The 14,792-nt window shown below is 34.6% G+C and overlaps 1 protein-coding gene across 1 annotated transcript in view; it reads left to right on the top strand.

Annotated features, from left to right (window-relative positions):
• The window catches only part of LOC311077818 (complement C3-like), a 180,790-nt gene extending 167,671 nt beyond the window's left edge, over positions 1 to 13,119 (top strand). Inside the window, exon 42 of the mRNA XM_084106448.1 lies at positions 12,519 to 13,119. Within this exon, the coding sequence (XP_083962574.1) occupies positions 12,519 to 12,660 (142 nt within the window). The 3' untranslated portion in view covers positions 12,661 to 13,119. The remainder of the gene's footprint in view (positions 1 to 12,518) is intronic.
• The last annotated feature ends 1,673 nt before the right edge of the window (positions 13,120 to 14,792 follow it).

Below are 14,792 nucleotides of genomic sequence, written 5' to 3'. Positions count from 1 at the left end.
GGTGGACATTAAACCAAAGCTGTCATTTCCATAGACTAAGGGTTGTATCAATTTGCATATGCTTTTATATGTTCTTATTTAATTGCATAATTGATAGAATATTCCCATAAGGCTCGTGTGACAATATATGTCAATTATTTTATAAATTGCAAATTAATAGCAATGCTTCCCACGGTTGGTGGTGCGATAGACTTGTAGAACAATTCGTTGTGTAATGTTTGCAACTTCACTTCATTGCCTGTAAGAGTCGCCAACGGACAAAAACAATGAGAAATGTACGTACGCCAGACATGAAATTGGCGTGGAAGAACGCACATTCTCGCGTTAATTTCACTGTTAGTACATACGACCGTGAACGTGAAAGCTGGCGTACGCAAAGTTTTTGTGCGTACGCAAGATTGATACATGAGGCCCCAGGTGTCTTCAATAATGCTCAATCATCACTCAACTAATCACGTAATTATCTCATTAACCTTAACACTCTTGAGTGTTAATTTAACACTCATATTTTAACACTTTACACTTTTGAGTGTGGACTCATATAAACTCCCAGGAGTGTTAATTTAACACTGGAGTTTTTGCTGTGTGGAACAAAAGGACACGGTACGTGTCAGATGTGATGGAAAATGGGGACCTGTAGTGAAGGTCATCAAAGAAACAGCACCAAGATCCTACGAGGTACTTACTGAGTATGGTAACACGCTGCGAAGAAATCGCTGTCACCTGCTGAAAGTGCCAAGCACCTGTATTGAAAGTACAGACATAGTTATCTCTGATGGACTAACTGAGCAAACACGAGTAGAGAAAAACTCACCTAGCTCTACAGCTGTCACTGAAAACATCACAGAAAACTCACCTTCCACTGAAATAGGTCGGGGAATTGGGCTGGGCGATTTAAATCGCGATATTGTTATGCGCATCTCGTCAGTAAAGCCGGTTCCTTGATTAGTAGTAAATCACCATCACCTGCTTTCAGATGGAGCGGCATTTAGGGCTGATGAGATAATTAAGTGATTCATTTAGTGATGATTGAGCATTATTGAAGACACCTGATGTTAACAAGCAGAATCACTGAAGGAGAAAATCACAAATTGTAAGTTACCATTAAGGTGATGGGTGTTTGCTTTAGTTGGGCTCTAGACCATTATATGTTTAATTTAATATTTACTGTTGTTTGTCTGCTGTTATTGATTTATAACAGTTAAATGAACAAAGTAAAATGTTATCTTATAGTGTTGGTTATGTTTTGACATAATCATGCTGTGATCTGAAAAATGAAACATATTGAGATAGTTTGGTTAAACTTGTTAGCAGCAATTTTGTGATTTTTCAGCCTATGATTATCAGTACTTTACTTATAATTCAAAATATTTAATAAACATTGTTCTGATCAAAAGACATTCAGATAAATTCATTTAAAACACAGACATCAATAATCAGCCTGTGAATCTCAACAATGGTGACAATAATAAAGCATGTTGCAGTGGCTGCCACCAATCACAACTCAATAATGGCTCCCATCATGCATTGCGGTATGAATAAATTATGATCTGAATTGTCTTTGTAATTTACTTTTCCTAATTTAATATTCTGCTCCTCACCATTGTTGAGATGCATAGACTGAATCTTGACGTCTGTGTGTGCCTAAAAGAATGATTTTTTTTTTAAACAACTTTTAAGAAATCCTTTATATTATATCAAAAATTCTGGGCAATTATGCAGATTCACAGTTATGCTGTAACCAACAACATAAATTGAAGTCAGAAAGAAGGATTTTAATGAGTTCAGTGATCAAGTTCAAATGATGATTGTCATAATATAACCAACACCATCAGATCACTTTTTTTTTCTTTGTTCATCTGGCAGTTATAACTCAGACACCTCAGACAAACAAAAACTAAAGTTAATAATATATGCGTCAAGAGTCCAACTAAAGCAACCATTGATCGTCATAACGGTGGCTTACAATTTGAGATTTTCTCCTTCAGTGATTCTGCTTGTTAACATCAGGTGTCTTCAATAATGTTCAATCATCACCAAATTAATCACTTAATTATCTCATTAACTTAAACACTCTTGAGTGTGGACTCATACACTCCCAGGAGTGTTAATTTAACACTGGAGTTTTTGCTGTATACAAAGAGCCGTAGTTAACTGACAAGCTGAGCCATATCACATTAAATATCGCTGGCGATACGTCCGCGATATTAATGCGATATGGCTCAGCTTGTCAGTTAACTAAGGCTCTTTGTAGTAAATGCCGCTCCATCTGAATGCAGGTGATGGCGATTTACTACTAATCAAGGAACCGGCTTTACTAACGAGATGCGCATAACAATATCGTGCGATATATCGCCCAGCCCTATCGGGGAAGACCACGTCGTCACGCAATGAAACCTAAAAGACTGATTGAGAAGAGTGTTAAGTTAGGTTTGTTAAAAAAAAAAAAAAATTACTTAGTATTTACTGAGTATTTACTTAGTTATATGCAACAAAGTTTTGTGCAGCTAATGTTAGAAATACGCAGCAAGATGGTGTTGAACTAACCTGTTTTTTTTTTTGTTTTTTTTTGTTTTTTTGCTGTTATTATGAGTAAGTGCTGTTAAAGTTGACAGACCTTGTTTAAAGGGGTCATATAATGCCATTTTTGTACAAGCTAATATGATTGTTTAGGATCTAAATTAAAAGTTTGTAATATACTTTAATTAAAAATTCTCATTAGTATTGTAAGAAAACACTCATTTTACCTGGTCAAAAACAGCTCTGTTTTCAGCACGACGTTTAAGTGCATGTGTCTTTAAGGGGTCAGCAATAGGCGGCCCGCGGGCCAAAACTGGCCCGCCAGCAATATTTTCTGTCCCGACGGATTTTTTTGGAAGTCCATTTTTTTTTTTTTATCAACCTATTTTTTTTTTTTACAATAACGGTTTACAAATTGTGTATCATTCGTTCAATCGTTTTTTTTTTGTTTTTTTTTACATTAAAATAAAAAATAAAAAAATGAAAAACGACTTGTTTTTCCATTATTTATTTCCTGAACTAAAATAAATAAAAAAAACTAATAACGACTCGTTTTCCGATGTTCTGATTGTGCGCTCAGATCAAAAATAGAAAAAATGAATAACGGGTTTAGACGAATTTTAATGTTGAATTTTAATTTAACACCTTAGCAGACATATGCCAATGAAATCATTTTAAACAGATCAATTCTATTGTGGTAACAGATTACAGCCATTTTAATAAGGGTGTGAATAGCAATCATGTTCTCCTGTAAGTCTCATTCGCTTACAGTCCGACTTTTGAACTTTTTTTCATTATTATTTATTCGGGTATAACACACTGATAAATAATATGTATTATAAAAAAATATTTGCACTAAATGCTGCACAAAACTCTTCCACTACTTGAGAAAAGCCGTAGCCGCGCGCCTACATCTGACAATTTTGGGTTCAAACACGTGCTGCACACCACACATACTTAACAGTGTTAAATTTGAAAAATACTGTTCGACAGAACTGCTTGGTTTGTTACCACAGTTATCTGCGTGCTTCCTCGGCGATGAAGTTCCACATTTGCGGCTATCCAACACAAAAATGCATGCAGCAAAGCCTTTCACAATATTTTCTTCAGATAACTCCAAATTTCTCCCACACACTGGACTTGATTTTTGATGACTATTCTCGACAACTTTACAATCTCCACTAGCTATTCTTTTCTTCAACTCCTCAGCATCCATCTCGACGACTGCAGATCGCGCGCGCGGTTATGATGAATTTTTAAATCTGAAAGTAGCCTAGGTAACGTTATAGGTCCTGTGAGGGCATGGTGCGTGGGCACAAATAAACTGATATGGTAATGATTTTATCAACTTGAAATACAGGCATATTTTTGTAGATGTGTTCCTAAAAATATGCATATATTTTTACGTTTGCATGTGATTGTTTTAAACCCATGTTTCCCCCGTGTCAGACCCGACCCGCACCCGTATCCGACACAGTTGGATATTTTTCACCCGTTTGAGCAAAATTTGCGGGTGACCCGTCGGGTACCCGAACCCGTGCTGGACTCTATTTTAAAGTATAAAGATGGTAGCGGTCGGAACTCTGGTGTACCTATACTTTGGACGGAGCGGGCGGTCTGACTGACAATAGCCCACTCCCGACATCTTTTGACAGCCAGAGCCATAGAGAGAAAGAGCCAGTTCTCTATGGCTCTGTTGACAGCGTATCCTCACTTCATTCTGACCACCTGTACACCTAGCTCTGAGGAGCTGTTTGGTACTGAAACCATTGTCAGTCAACAACATTCTTTTTTTTCAAGGATGTTTGAAATAGTTTGGCAGAAAATAGCCTACTTCATTTGTCAGTATGGCAATATGGTTTTCGTTTATGTAGATAGGCTTTGTCCTATTTAATTTATGTTATTTATATTTCATTAATTTTTTCTGACATTTTTTTCTCTGCTGACAGTACAATGTTAAAATAATATTTATATTGACATGAACACAATATAAAGCGGGTGAACACAGAGTGTATTTTAAGCGGTTTAATTTGTATCCATAGGCTACTCCGTGTAGCTGGCCCGCCATCTACTGGCTAAAAAAAATATTGGCCCGCGGCCAAAGTTACTTGCCGACCCCTGGGTGGTAATCGAGCTCTCGAATTCCGTACCACCCCCGGGGGCCGCCATTGGCTAACAAGCCTTCACCTGCTGTTAGCATTCCATTGACTCCCATTCATTTTGGCGTCACTTTGACAGTGAATAACTTTACATCTGAGGCGTTTAAAGACTCCATTTGTCCATTGTTTATTTCTAAAGAAACACGAAAATGTATAAAAGGCTCCATTACCTTGTATCTTACGTTATGGCCCCGTAGAAGCCGTTTTTGTAAACATAGTCTAACGATTGCGTCATAACCACGCGACTCTCTGGAAATTATCATATAGACAGGAGGAGAAGCTCGCAGTCAATCGGGGGGACGTGGAGGCATAAAGTCAAGGGAGAAGCCCATAGAGAGTCATAAAGTTGCTCCTGCTCCTAGCTCATGGACACCTCCTACTCACACTCTCCGTCTCTGCAAGATTCGGAAGGGAATGATTCAGATTTCTCTTGTTACAGCTACTAGAAGACAGACGGGCTGCTCACATCACATCCACATCGTCAAGCTCAGTTTCATATCTCATTTTCAGTTTCAGATTTCATTTCACTTTAGCTTTCTTTGCTGCTGCAAATGTGCTTGACAAACACACTGTCACAGCAGCCAAAAAAGACAAAAGATATAATAAGAGTTAAGAGCCCAACTAATGGAAACACTATTCACTATTATGGTGACTTCAAATGAACCAGAGTTAAACCTCTGTTAATTCTCAATAAAAACTTTTGTAGACGTCTGACAGAAATAAAGTCAGTCTGGTTAGTAATAAGTGAAGCTGGTAATGCTGTTTGTGGAGTTGTTTAATCCTCCTCTGCTGAGATCTTCACAGATTTAATGTCTTCTTTTATTTCAGTTGATTTCATCTAAGGCTGTGTCTGAAGTCAGTTGTAGTTCTTGTGTTTCTGCTCGTCTGTTTTTTCTGTTCTCTTCTTTCTTTCAGTGATTCTTTTTGTTAACAGGCTGAGATGACTTCATATTTAATATACACAGATTTTGTGGCTCAGATAAGGTCCAGTTCTGGTTTATTTCTTTGCTCTTGGCTGAGATGTGGCATTGCTATGGCCTGCTTGTGGCCCAGATCTGGCAAACAGGAGTGGCCCACCCAAGTGCCGTAATTCCACGCTGCATGTGGGCCAGATCATCTTTCCACGTGTGCCAGATGTGGGCCGGATCTGGGCCGACACAATGTTGCTATGTGGGAAAGGTTAGCCAATTGAATATGGTAACTTGTAACAAAGTGTAAATTAAATATAGCGTAATATTCAAACAAATTCGTTTTGTCATTCAAGTAGGCCTAATGGTTCGTTTTATTTAATTTGTGTCGTCCGTAATAATATTTATATTATTAGGCCCATTTATTAGTTTAATTTTACAGGATTTTTTGTGTACCCTGTAAAAAAACAAACCGTAAAAAAAAGGTAATTTTCTGGCAGCAGGGGCGTCAGAAAATGTCTGTTTAAAAACAGAAAAATACTGTCAGGAAAAAAACATAGATACACTGTAAAAAAACAGTAATTTCTTATCATATAATTACGGTTTATTACTGTTATTCTACAAAATAAATAATTTGGAAAAACGGATAAATGATGTCAAATTACATTAAAATAACATTTAACTTTACGGTTAAACTGTAAATTTAGGGTTTTATAAAGTTATTTTATAATAATGCTGTCTATCTACAGTAATTATCTTCTAATATATAGTTTTTCTGTGTAAAATAACTATAAAGTTATGTATAAAAATGCAATAAGTACATAAATTCAAATACAAAGTTTATATATTTAGTTTTAATTTTTGCAGATCCAATTTCACAACTTTGACCAATCTCTAATTAAGTACTTAATAAGAGCAAATTTACAGTCAATTTCTGTTAAATTAACTAAATGTATAAGTACGCTGTAAAAAATAAAATCTTAAAAAACGGTCAATGACTGTCAGCTGCGGCTGCCAAACAAAAAACATAAAAATAAAGTAAAATATCCTTATTTAAATGAAGTGCAAAAGATTTTGACAGAAATCTTCATTAATCTTTTTTTAACAGAAACACAGTTATTTCACATTTATTTTCTGATTTTTTTTACTGAAAAACATGCAGTTAACTACATGCATGATTTGCTGTGACTATACGTCACTGCATCAGCAACTACACAGTTACTGTCAGTTAAATAAAGCAACATGCAGCATATCATCAGTGTTTCTCTGCTCATCCTGGACTGAAGCTCAGGCTCTACTCTTCAACACAATGGTGACACACAAACACACCATACAGAAACACTTTAAACCCCATCAGAACATTAAACACTAACAGATCTCTCAGGATCTCAGCATCTTCACTTATTACAATCCAGACTTTATTTCTTTCATACTAACGTTCTTATTGAGAATTAACAGAGGTTTAGAAGTTGAAGCTTTATTGAGAAGAATAAAGTTTGATGTCACCATGATGGAGATCAGAGTTTGCTTTAGTTGGGCTCTTGACCTTTTAGTGTTAAACTTTGTTTCTTTGGCTGCTTTAACTGTGTGTCTCTGATGCATGTTTGTTATTGCAGGAATCCAAGAGAAACTCAGATCAGATGATGTAGGTCACTTTTTAGTGATAATAGACATGTAGTGTCCTGCTTCATTTATACCATCTGAAGTGTGATATCTGATTAAGTCGATAAGTAGTTGTTAATTTTGCATGATAAAACTGCTATAGAAGATTCTGCAGTGCTGTGATACTCAGATTTTATGAAGTCATTATACAGAAAATGTTTTGACAGGATCATATAGACTCACTCAGACATCAAGAATCAGCGTATGAATCGCAACAATGGTGACAATGAAAAAAAAATCTGAACTACTATAAAGTCACAAAAAGGCTTTGTTGGTTGTCACCATTGTTGAGATTCATATGTTGATTCTTGATGTCTCTATACTACTAAAAAAAATTAACCAGCCCAAAACTTTTTCTGTAAAATATATGTTGTTTTTAATTTAAGATTGCTATAATACTGATGCCACAATATTTCAAAGGTCATGTGAAAAATTCTGACATTAATTATTGACTTTTTATAAAGCTAAACTCCATCTACATATGTAATCTAATCTATTCAGAGATTTGACTGTTACATCAGTGAATCAGATCATCATATGATGACTATAATATCACCAATGAATGACCAAGATCATTTGATATTTTCTCCACCATTTCTTGCTATAACAAACGTGCATCAAACACACAGTTAAAGCAGCCAGAGAAACCTCAAGGATCATGAGCCCAACTAAAGCAGACACTGATCTCAATCATGGTGACATCAAATTTAGTTAAAAATTTTTACACTTTATTTAAATTAGCATATTTTACTTTAATTTTATGGTTTTTATTTGGCAGCCGCAGCTGCCAGTCATCTGACCCTTTTTTTTACGATTTTCTTTTTTTTTTTTTTTTTTTTTACAATGAAGGTATATGATCGTGAAATACCTGTAAAATAACAGTGTTTTTCAGTTTATTTAATTTAGGATGTTTTACAGTTTTTTGGGGGGCTGACAGTCATTTGACCATTTTATCATTTAACTGTTTTGTTACTGTTTAATTACAGATTATATTCTAATTTTACATACATTTTTATGTAATTTAAGAAAACAGAAAAAATACTGTATGAAAAATACAATACATTTTCTGTATAAAAAATGTGAAATACTGGAATTTGTCATTAATGTCACAATACCTAAAATAACAGCTGAATTTTTATTTTACAGATATTATTTGTAATTTTACAGTGTTTTGAGTACAATTTAAAATGAAAGAAAATGATCGTCAAAAATCACAGTTATTCTCTGTAAAATTAGGATTATTTTTTACAGTGTACCTTCTTTTCTTTGGTTTCTAATTTCACAGAAAAAATCTGTAAAATATTACTTAATAATTTACGAAAAATTACACATAACTCTGTAAAAATACAGACAAATTCCTTTTAAAAAACGTAAAATTGATGTAAAACCAAAATACAAGCAATTACCTGTAAATTTAATAGTGGACCATAACAGGCATTTCACAGTATAATGACAAAACGGTAAAATTCTGTAAAAAATACAGACCATTACCTGTAAAATTACACTTTTTTTTTTTTTTTTTTACAGTGTATGGTATCCCATAAAATGCTCTAAAATAAATAAAACAATACATTCAAATAAATAAATTAAATCTTAATTCATGAAAACTTAAAGATTAACGGGTGTTTTTTTGCAGCCAATCACATCATGCCTCTTTTTCAATGTCCTTTTCAAATGTTGCTTTCACTTGTTATTAATAACCAGATTAACGTTATTTCTGTCAGACTCTACAGAAGCTCTTATTGAGAATGAACAGGTTTTGGTGTTGACGATTCATTGAATGTTTCATTTAAAGTCACCAGAATCGTGATTAGTGTCAGCTTTATTTGGGCTCTTGACCCTTGACTCTTTAAGATAAGTTTTTTCTGATTGCTGTAAATGTGTATTTATTTTTTACACATTTGAAACAGCAGAAATAATCATGAGAAAAATATGCTCAGATGATAATATTATCATCGTGGACATGTAAGATTGTTTAGCTCAGCAAGAGTTTAATATTTGAAAGATGAGTGTAATATATAAAATATTATTATTAAAAAGATTAGCATATTGCAATCAGCTTAAAATTCTTTTAAAATTTTTTAAATACACAGTTCGTACAGAACCTTGCAGACTATGGTATCAAACAGACATCAAGAATCAGCACATGAACCTCAACAATGGTGACAAACAAAAAGCTTCATGCCGCAATACATGCTGGGTGCCACCATAGTACAAATCTCATCCATGACTCCCAGCATGCATTGCGGCATGAAGCTTTTTGTTTGTCACCATTGTTGAGATTCATACGCTGATTCTTGATGTCTGTGTTTGACTAGTTTCTGCCGCAGATTAAAATTTTCAGAAAACATTTTTTTTATTCTGCACTGCTGGACAGCATGATGTAGTGTCACAAGATCATTATACCTAATAGCACATAAATAAATTAAATGTGCATCATCCATATACTCATAAACTTGATCAAATCAGCACTTGCTGATTATGACATCATCAAGAAACATCTGATCATATTTTCTCTCACAATAACAAATTTTATTAAATACAGTTAAAGCAGCCAGAGAAAAACTAAAAGTAGAGTAAAGGGTCAAGAGCTCAAATAAAGGAGCCATTAATCACGATTCTGGTGACTTCAAATAAAACATTCAATGAAACATCAACATCTAAACCTCAGTTAATTCTCAATAAGAGCTTGTCTATGTAGATTCATGATGTCTAAAACATCCAAATGTTCAAATAAACTCTTTATTAAACGTCACTGGACTCCATAAACACAAGTTAACAAAACGTTTCAGTTTTCATCCAAACACTCAGTTGTAAAAACACAGGAAGTAACTCTGGCAAATACACACCGACTACAGTCACATGTGACACATATCTGACACAAGTTCTGTAACTATAACACATTAGTGTGTAAAAGGTTTCAACACACTTCTGTGTAAGAGGAATAATACATTAGTTGTGTTAAAGGTAACACAAAATGTGTAGTCCTTATAAACACAGAGATGTGTTAAGAATCGACACAGGTTGTGTGTTAAATTTGACACAACATGTGTTGTCCCTGAGCACACACACTATATGTGTTAAAATCTACACAACATGTGTTGTCCCTGAGCACACACACTACATGTGTTAAAACTGACACAACATGTGTCATTTTTAACACATCTCTTTTTACAGGTTGTGTTGTTTTCAACTCATCATTTTATAAGAGCGCACCGACACTCACCATCACTGTGAATGGTATGCAGTGTTTACTGTGTTCTCAAACTAACAGGCCAGTGTAAATACAAGTTATTTATATACAATATTTTGTCAGTTGTTACATTTTAATTAAATTCAAAGTGCAAACTCTGTTAACTGTTATTTCTTCATGAACTTTTGTCAAAAGCAGCATTATCAGTTAGGGGTTGAAGCGTGAATAACTGAATAATGTCCAGTACAGTGAGTCTGTCCAGTCATTGAGCTTGAAACATTGTCTTGTACTTTGTGTGCACATGCATTCTGTCCTCGACTATTGATTAAACGGTTAATATTGTTGCATCTGGCCAGAGGTGGAAAGTCCAGGGGTCAGAAAGTAAAAGTCCTGCCATATATTTATTCCACCCATGAACTCACACAGCAAAAACTCCAGTTTTAAATTAACTCTCCTGGGAGTTTATTTGGCTCCAGACTCAAGAGTGTTGAAGTTAATGAGATAATTTAGTGATTGATTGAGTGATGATTGAGCATTATTGAAGACACCTGATGTTAACAAGCAGAATCACTGAAGGAGAAAAATCACAGTTTTAATTACCATTATGGATATCGGTGTTGGCTTTAGTTGGGCTCTTGAACCTTAAACTAATACCGTTAGATTTTGTTTGGCTGTTCTATCAGTGTTATAACTCTCAGATGAACAAAGAGAAAAGCTGATCAGGTCATTTTGGTTGTGTTTCGACATAATCATCTTTTGACTTGAATCACAAAGCTCATTCAGAGAGGTAGGTTTACCTTGCTGAATACAGCAGTCTATGATTCTACAGTATACTCTTATCAATATAATCAGCATTTTCAAAATAATCCAAAAGATTTCTTTAAAGTTGTCCTGATCAAAACACTTTGAAAAGATTTTTTTTTTTTTTTTGGACACACTGACACCAAGAATCAGCCTGTGATTCTCAACAATGGTGACAATAATAAAGCATGTTGCAGTGCATTCTGGGTACCACCAATCAAAACTCATTCATGGCTCCCATCATGCATTGCGGTATGAATAAATTATGATCTGAATTGTCTTACTAATTTCCTTTCCCTAATTGAATATTCTTTTTGTCACCATTGTTGAGATTCATACACTGATTCTTGATGTCTGTGTGCGCCTTAAAGAAAGATTTTTTTTTTTTTATATCAGAACAACTTTTAAGAAATCATTTGGATTATGACAAATCTGGATATTATTCTGTAGAATCACTGTGATGCTGCTTTGACCAATATACATTTAAGTCAGAGATTAGACTCTAAATGAGTTCAGTGATTCAGGTTAAATGATGATTATGTTAAAATATAACCAACACCTGTTCACCTTTTCTCTTTGCTCATCTGGCTGTTATAACTCAGATACAGCAGCCAAACAAAATCTAAAGTTAAACATTTAAAGGTCAACTGCCCAACTAAATCAAACACCGATATCCATAATGGTAACTAAAATTGTGATTTTTCTCCTTCAGTGATTCTGCTTGTTAACATCAGGTGTCTTCAATAATGGTCAATCATCACTCAATCAATCACTAAATTATCTCATTAACTTTAACACTCTTGAGTCTGGAGCCAAATAAACTCCCAGGAGAGTTCATTTAAAACTGGAGTTTTTGCTGTGTGAGTTCATGGGTGGAATAAATATATGGCAGGACTTTTACTTTTTGACCCCTGGACTTTCCACCTCTGCATCTGGCCCTTTCGCTTTATTTTTTAAAATGACACAATTTGTGTGTTAAAATGACTTACACATTTATTATGCTATATTTTTACACAACATGTGTTGTCCCTGAGCACACTCACAACATGTGTTAAAACTGACACAACATGTGTCATTTTTAACACATCTCTTTTTAGAGTGCATATTTTGACCTGTTATTCAGATGTTTTGTTCAGGTGAAACAGAATTTGTATTGGACGTATTGTTCATTGACTGTTACCCAGAAATTATGCATGTGCTTCATAAATGCTTTGAATTTAACTAAATTGGTTTAGTTAAATCTGTAATTTTGTCTTCACTTGTCTGTTGTTTTAGTCTGCAGTACATTTTTGGAGAGGACACCTGGCTTGAATACTGGCCGACAAGAGAGGAAAGTCAAACTGGAAAATACAGGAAGCAGTACATCGGCATCTCTGAGCTCCAGAATAAACTCCTCAGACAAGGATGTTCTACATAATTATAGAAACAACATTTGTTAATTACAGGAAATTAAACATAATCTCTTGCATACTCAATAAATCTTAAATAATATTGTTTGAGCTAAAATACTTTTTTGTAACCAAAAAAATGTGTTGACAATGAAATTTGAAAATGGTCATTTTAGACTCCTGACTATATCATGGTGTAATATACAGTGCCTTGCAAAAATATTCTGATTACTTTTCCCATTCTGAATCACAAATCCAACATTATAATTTGTTTTGTATGATATTTTAAATCTGTATCTCATAAGAGACTTTCAAGGAGAATATCTGGGTATTGGAAAAGATCATCTGAAACATATTTGTTTAAATAAAGGCTAAACATTATTCAAAAGAGGGGGAAATACAGATATGTAAATGGATCTAGATGATTCTTCCTGACATTCGCTTTCTGACAGGAGTTGATGTGGACAATAAAAGATATTGAAGATGTATTGGGATGCAGTGATGCCTCACATCTGTATAGCAATGAGTAAATTACTCCTTTCTAGAGCACTCAAGAAGCAAAACCTCACAAGCACTGCTGTGTGGAGATGTTCAGGTCTGGAAACTGGTTTAGAAAAGGAAAAAAACACAGCACACAGAAAGGACATTTGTACACTGTTAGACCTTTTTACAATGTAATCTACAATATGTTACTGTAAAAATACCATACACTAAATTTAAAATCGAGTTAACTTATTTCACTTGCAGAAACCGACTGCTTTAAATTGACCAACTGTCATTTAAAATATATTAACTAAAATTTTAATGCACTAACAACACTCTAAAAATGCTTTGTTGGCTTTAATTATTTTTTTTATGTTAATAGTTGGCTTTAATTAACTAGTTACAACTCACGCCGGTTTCACACTGCCCGCGTTAGCAGAGCATAAGCAGCGCAGGAGCAGTGCGTATGGTGAGCAGGAGCAGGACACGCGCGTTTTGCTTTCACACTAGCAACGTTTGTCACACACGGCATGTGTGTACAGACAGAGTACTCTATAATGGGTAAGTTGGCATTGCTTTATTTCATTTTCAAATACATTTTACTTGTCAAAAAGCTTATTTTATTAATAATTTCATTTATATAACTTTTGGTTCATATTTGTTTTTATTGTTCGGGCCACAAGTTTGTTTTTGGACATTTGTTTTCTTTTAAAATTGCTGTTGGTCATTTGATTGACTGTTTATAACCCAATAGATATTATCAATGCGCTTTTGGGTAAAACTGTGGTGTATTTTGGCCATGATCAATGCATTGTCACTTTAATTCAGCGTAAGCGGTGCAGCAAAAATAGACTGGGCGCCGAAACTATCGCGGCACTGCTGCTCCTGCTACGCGCTGCCTCTGCGTGCGGTGTGAATGCTCTAATCTGTTAAAATGGGCACCGAAAAAAATATGCGCTGCTTATGCTCTGCTAATGCGTGCAGTGTGAAACCGGCGTCAGATACAACAGCCAAACAAAATCTAAAGTTAATGCTTTAAGGGTCAAGAGCACAACTAAAGCAAACACTGATAACCATAATGGTGTTTAAAGATTTTCTCCTTCAGTGATTCTGCTTGTTAACATCAGGTGTCTTCAGTAATGCTCAATCATCACTCAATCAATCACTAAATTATCTCATTAACTTTAACACTCTTGAATCTGGAGCCATATAAACTCCAAGGAGAGTTCATTTAACACTGGAGTTGTTGCTGGATTATTTGTTTTGGTTGAATGTAAAAAAAATATTAATTTTAGGATAACTGAACTTAACTTAATTGTTTTGGACAAAATTAAGATTGTTAACCTTATTCAACTAAACGGCATTGGATTAACCTTGTAAGGCCCGCTATATTGATCCAATCTGCCGGTTCGCCAATACACGGGGAAGGTCTCACGTGTTCTGTAATCACTCATGCAAAGTATTGGTTGGTTAAATTTAATACATTAATCATGTATTCTCTCGTAATTTCATCTGACTCCATAAATTAAAGGTTTTAATAATATCTGTGCCTCACTAAAAGTGAGTGAATGTTTGACTATTCCTTTTAACCATTAAATGAACAACATCAAGATCAGTTAGAATAATCACATTAGGATTTATTATGTCAGGTAAATGGATCATGACCAATTTCATAATC

Source organism: Abramis brama (genome assembly GCF_963993115.1).
Source record: "Abramis brama genome assembly, chromosome: 2".
NCBI classification, from domain to species: Eukaryota; Metazoa; Chordata; class Actinopteri; order Cypriniformes; family Leuciscidae; genus Abramis; species Abramis brama.
The sequence above is the reverse complement of the archived record's forward strand: the minus strand, read 5'-3'. Positions and strand labels throughout refer to the sequence as shown.